At 38.5% G+C, this 6,000-nt stretch overlaps 1 protein-coding gene across 1 annotated transcript in view; it reads right to left on the reverse strand.

Moving 5' to 3' along the window:
* The window catches only part of unc13ba (unc-13 homolog Ba (C. elegans)), a gene marked incomplete at its 5' end in the record, with an annotated part of 57,461 nt that extends 52,465 nt beyond the window's left edge, over positions 1 to 4,996 (reverse strand). Inside the window, 4 exons of the mRNA XM_079815289.1 lie at positions 816 to 891; positions 1,003 to 1,046; positions 2,054 to 2,076; positions 2,602 to 4,996. Coding sequence (XP_079671415.1) covers positions 816 to 891; positions 1,003 to 1,046; positions 2,054 to 2,076; positions 2,602 to 4,996 — 2,538 coding nt within the window. The remainder of the gene's footprint in view (positions 1 to 815; positions 892 to 1,002; positions 1,047 to 2,053; positions 2,077 to 2,601) is intronic.
* Positions 4,997 to 6,000: the final 1,004 nt, after the last annotated feature.

Genomic DNA, 6,000 nt, shown 5'->3' on the forward strand with positions numbered 1-6,000 from the left:
AAAACAACCTTTTTTGACATAATCTGAAATATATTATATGTTTTCGCCTTGTGAAACACTTTCGCCTTCTGTGTGGACAGACAAATTGCTTTTCACTAGAATTTTTATCTCATCATGCCTGACTAAGATACAATGTTATAGCTAAAATAACATTCTACACCTAAAATAATGAAAACATATCCCTGAAAGTTTTCAAGCTTTATAATGGCAGTAAATGGCAGCCTAAACTTTTAAGCTCAAAAAAGTGCATCCATCCATTATAAAAGTATTCCACGATTCACTTCAGAAGGCCTTTATTAACCCCCGAAGCCGTGTGGATTACTTTTATAATGGATGGATGCACTTTTTTGGGCTGCCATTCACTACAATTATAATGCTTGGATTAGCCAGAATGTTTTTTAATATAACTATATAAGAATGTCATATACACCTAGGATGGCTTGAGGGTGAGTAAATTATGGGATATATCGGGTGAAATATCACTTTAAATCACTTTGATTAAAAGCTGAAAAAAATGTAAACCTTTGTGAAGCATTCACTAATAGGAAAGGTTTACTTACCATGGCCTAGTAGTGAAGGAAAGCATTAAGAAAAATGACAAAAGAAGATCCGATTTCAGTTAAACTTTTACAATTATATGAGTTAGGTTAGATAAGAGAGAGATATAGAAGAGTTAGATTACAATAAGTCAAATCTGTATATATACCCAGTATAGAGGGAAAAATTACTAAGCAATGTGGCAGAATGTGGTTTCATTATTGGTGGAGGTGTGGAAAATTAACATTAAACAAAAAAATGATTATTAAATCACTCACCACTTCGCTAACCAAGGGGATATGCTTTCTCTTCCTAAGGTCAGGCATGCTATCAATGCCAAATATTCCTCCTCCCCTGAAGATAAAACATATGGATATTCCAGTAATGGAAAATAGAAAATTGGTGAAGAAAAGCTAAACAACAACATGGTTCAAACAGTGAAAGGGAATGAGAAAGAGTTCATACCCAGGTTTGGCCCATGGATGTTTGTTATGGTCTCCATTGACATTCTGAAAGGTTGATCATATTGCCAATCATTAAAACAAATATAAAATGCTTCAAATAGGTAACAAAAACAGCACATGGGAAACAGGGAGAAAGAGGAATAGTGAAAGCACTGTTGTTTGGTTGATTGAATTTCACCACTATATTCATGAATACAATCAGAATTTTCCAGTCATGAGAAAAAAATCTATTCAAGACAGGACGAGACATGCAAGTGCTCAGAAACAAGTACTCAAAACTCTCTAACGTACACTTCCTGTCAGAAAATCACAATTTAATTTACTTTCAAAACATAAAATTACTTTATGAATACAGAAAGATGTAGACGTATCTCGCAAATAAAAATAAAAAGCAATTATACCAAAATAGCATAAATTAGATGAATAAAATAAAATATATGTTAGCTAAATGAATTGTATAGTAAATAAATCATTTGTTTATTATTTTCATGTAATACAGAATTAGGATAAATGACTGAATGATATTCATACAACCTCTGTGCTACAAGTGCACTAAATTAATTTTATTTCTTATTTAGAAAAATGTCTTCCTCAAAAATAGCTAGAATTCTTGATGTAATTGCAACAAAATCATAAAATTCCTTACACAAACCCATCCCTAATGCCAAATCCCTCAAAACAAAAGGGTTGATGGAAATAAATCATTGCTCTAAAACTCTGACTCAGCAACTCTAGCAATAGGCCTTAAATATATCTGCCATCACGGTTTCTATTTTATATAGTATAACCGGGAGGGATACTTTAATGAGCTACAATCAATAACACAGTCTGAAAATGTGTGTAATGTTTACAATGCAGCGTATAGCTTACAATAGAGAACAGGGCATGATTTAAACAAAATAAAATAACATAGACACAAGTAATTTAACACAATGCAGTAAACAAGGAGTCTGTTAATACCATGCACATTAAAGACCTTTAAACAGCCTTATCTTTAGCACTGCAAACATAAAACATCAAGGCACTTTTAAACAATGTGAAAAAGATATAACCTGATCTTCATCCTGGCTTCCATCTGAAAATAACAACAAAAGCAAATCAAGCTATCACATAATTGTTAGCCAGAACCAGACGACACTTTTAACTAGATACTTTTAACTAGATATAACATAATAAAGCATATGAACTTCATGTCCAGGAACATATTTATATCTGAAGACAGGGAGTTTAATAACCTTGTTTATGTATATAGACCGGGGAATATGAACTGCATGACTTTGCAAGACAGTTCATGAAAGTTTAATTGAGATGTTTTATTCATTTATAATGGCTCTTAAATTTTCCCTGCACTCTGCTTTCATGTCAGATTTGTTTTCATTTCAGCTCAATGTGTAATTAATTTATCTGAGCCTGGGGAACAAGACTTTTGCTAATATAACTGCAGGAAAGGACCAAACACCCACTGGCTACAAGAGTCAGCAGTTTCTGATTTTTTTTATTTTACTAACACTGCAAATTTTAAACTTCAGCCAAAAAACTTATAACACCTCCAAATAAAACAGAATGAATATGAAGCAAAGGGCCACAAAACTCAGTATACCTGGGTTCAGATCATCTTCAGAAAATGTTGACATGGTCACTAGACTGAGTTGTCTTCTGGAATCTCTCTTCTCCCTCAGAATCTGCTGGAAACTCCTGAGGCACTTCAGACGCCGTGCATCCCGCTGACTAAGCTCTGCTTCGCTACCTCCTTCTGTGGAGGACTCAGTAGCAGGCTTCGTTTCCCCCGTTAGTGTTCTTTGCTCCTCTTCAACTGCTAGTTCCTCAGGGGAAAAAGAGCCAGGGATAATGTCTGTAGAGAAGCACTGTGTTAAATGAGCACTGGTTGGATGTCCAGAAGTAGCATCTGACGCATTACTAGTGGATGAGTCCAACCCTGGAGAATTTGGATGTTCTAAATCTTCAATATTATGCTGGTGAGGAGGTGATTCAGGTTTTGCTTTGGTGGAGATGCATTGAGGTATCTCGGCAAAGCCTTTCTCAGTACTGATGGCTTGAGGCCGCTCAGAATAGTTTGTTTCTGTTTGTGGAGTCTTTAACTCTATCTGAGGCATCTCTAAATTTGGTGTTCCAGTCACCATCATTCCTTGATGCTTCCCAGAGACCGGTGAATGGACTTCAATCTTTTCTCCAGGCAAAGTAGCACTAGTTCCATCCATCTTCTTCAGAGCTCCCCGTAAGGCAGTTTTAAAGTCAAGAACTGCTCTACCAAACTTTTTTACATTTAATGTCACATTACTGTCATCAGCAGAGTCAGGCTTCCAATCAGGGACATTATGATTACATAGTGATGTACCTTCATATAGAAGGCTCCTGGATGGCTCAACAATCACACTTTCTATTGACTCACTTTCAAATGGAACCTTTACAAGGCAATTTTCATAAGATGATACCTGATAAATGTCATTCTGATACACAGAGCACTGAGGACATTCACCATCTCCTTTGCAATTATGGGAGCCCAAACCAGGTTCTTCATGGAGCATTTCTGCATCATACTGCTTCCAATCCTCTCTACTGCATGAACTAGCAGGAGAGTTGTAGTGTTTACCAGATACTATGGATATTTGATCTGAGGTGCCCATCGTACAAGTCCTTACAGCTCTTGATGTGTCCCAGCGGTTTACTTCACCTGTGCAGCACTCTGCCTCTTCAAAACTGCCTTGCCTGGAGCAAGAATCATCTTCGCTCCATCCAATCTCTCCACTCCCACTGTGTTTTAAAGCCACTGGGTTCCAGGTCTGACATTCACACCCTTTATTCCCGGTTCCAGAGGTGGGTCTTTCTGGTTCAGACTCAGACTTGGAACTCTGACCAGAAGATGGAGAACTGGTGCTTGGACAGTCCTGTCCATCCTGGCGCTCAAGGTAACCAAAGCTGAGCTTCCTTCCCCATGCACCTTGAGATACATCTGGCCTTTGATCAGATGCTACTTGTGTAAATGGATGGTGTTCATTGTGGTTTGAAGTCTTTGCACTAGTGAAAGTGGACTGCCTTGGCACCTCTTTTTGTTTCCCATCAAGAACTTGATATTGCGAGTGTATATCTCCACAACTATTTGAGGATTCAACAGCGTAAGGCTTATTGCAGCCTATACTAACAATGGTACTTGATTTGTGATGGTGGGAGGGACCTTCAGTGCCACCCACTGCTCCTGGCCAAGTCTCCACACCAGATTTGTTTCCAGACCGCATGCATGCAATCTCCATTAAAACGGCATCTACACAGCTAGAGACCTCGTCAACAGAACCACGAACAGATGACAAGTACTCCCTCAAGTCTGAAATCTCCTCTTGAATTTTGTTGATCCCTTGCAATTCCTTCAGTATGTGCTCAATGACAGCACTCGATTCTTCCTCTTGATAGTCCTCATTATTCCCCTCCACAACTTCATTCTGCACCATCATATTAAACCTGCACAGCAGAGTGTCCGTCTGTCTTTTAGGCTCACCATCAAGTGCTCTACCAGATGAAAACTCAGTCCCATTTATATCTTGCAACAATTGGTTTTGAACCACTGCCAAATTACTGCTATGCTGCAATGTGCAAGGAATCCTGATGCCTCCTTCTCGATTTAGTTCCACTTCCCCTACGCAAGGTGCTTCAGAAACTTCTCCCAGTCCATGTCCATTTGGCACCTGAGGAGAGCAGCATACCTCTGCTGAAGCTAATCCTCTCCTGTAGTAGTTCTGCAACTTTTCAACATCATCTTCACCATCTTCATCCTCTTCTTCAATTCCAGCATTGTAAAGACCAGAAGGCTGGACAGTATGATCTGCAGATCCCTGCAAGAAACGATGAATTTTCCCACGCAACACCAGAGCAACTCTGGGATTAGGCTGCCTTCTCTTTGGCACTGCAGCTTTCTTTTTGGGCCGGGGATACTGAGGGACGCCTGTGCCATCCTGTCCATTGCAGCGGTTGCGGGAGAACATTGCTTCCCCTCCCTTCTTCTGTGCTGTGGAGCTGAATCACATTACTCAAGCTTGAAATACAGCATCTGATGATACAAGTGAGAGACTGTCAGTGAATTTAAGCAGGAATTGGTCCAAGACTAAGGGGGGAAAAGACAATTAAAAAAGAATCACACCAGTGAAGCCAAATTTACCAATTCGCTTAAGAAAATCAAATGATTGATTATACATTTCGTACTATGTCTTAAGTTTAATTTGTAGTTAATTTCCTCCCTCATCAAAGTTGTGTCATGGATTTGCAACACTACAAAGTAATCCCAGAATTCATCAGTACAGAGGATTTATCATCTGCATATCCATTATGAGTCGCCCAAAGCTGTCTTAGAGCACCGTTTGATCAACACACACGCACACACACACACGTTGGGTTTTCATGTTTTATGGGGACTTTCCATAGGCGTAATGGTTTTTATACCGTACAAACCGTATTTTCTATCCCCTTACACTGCCCCTGCCCCTAAACCTACCCATCACAGGAGACATTCTGCATTTTTACATTTTCAAAAAACATCACTTAGTCTGATTTATAAGATTTTTTCCTCATGGGGACCAAAAAATGTCCCCACAAGGATGAGGATTTCGGATATTGCCATATCCCCATAACGTAGGGATTACCAGTCCCCCCACACACACAAGTAAAAAATGGGCACTATTTTTGGAAGAAAATCAGTGAAGTGTATAATAAATAAATAAAGGTGAAAGGAAATAAAGTAACATTATACTTGCATTCTATCAATAATATACAAAGACTGAAAATGCAACAATGTCTATTTTGTCTTATCCGCTGGAGAAAAAGCACACAACTGATACAAAGCACAAAAGATAAACTAAACATCTGGTAAGAATCTTCCATGGCAACACAGAACAAGATATTTTCATAATGCTGTTTTTTTTTCTTCTATATCACATGCCATGTATACTACAACATACAGGTAAGTGTGCCAAAGAATACATAACTTAATAAA

This window comes from Gobio gobio (assembly GCF_949357685.1).
Source record: "Gobio gobio genome assembly, chromosome: 4".
In the NCBI taxonomy this organism is placed as follows: domain Eukaryota; kingdom Metazoa; phylum Chordata; class Actinopteri; order Cypriniformes; family Gobionidae; genus Gobio; species Gobio gobio.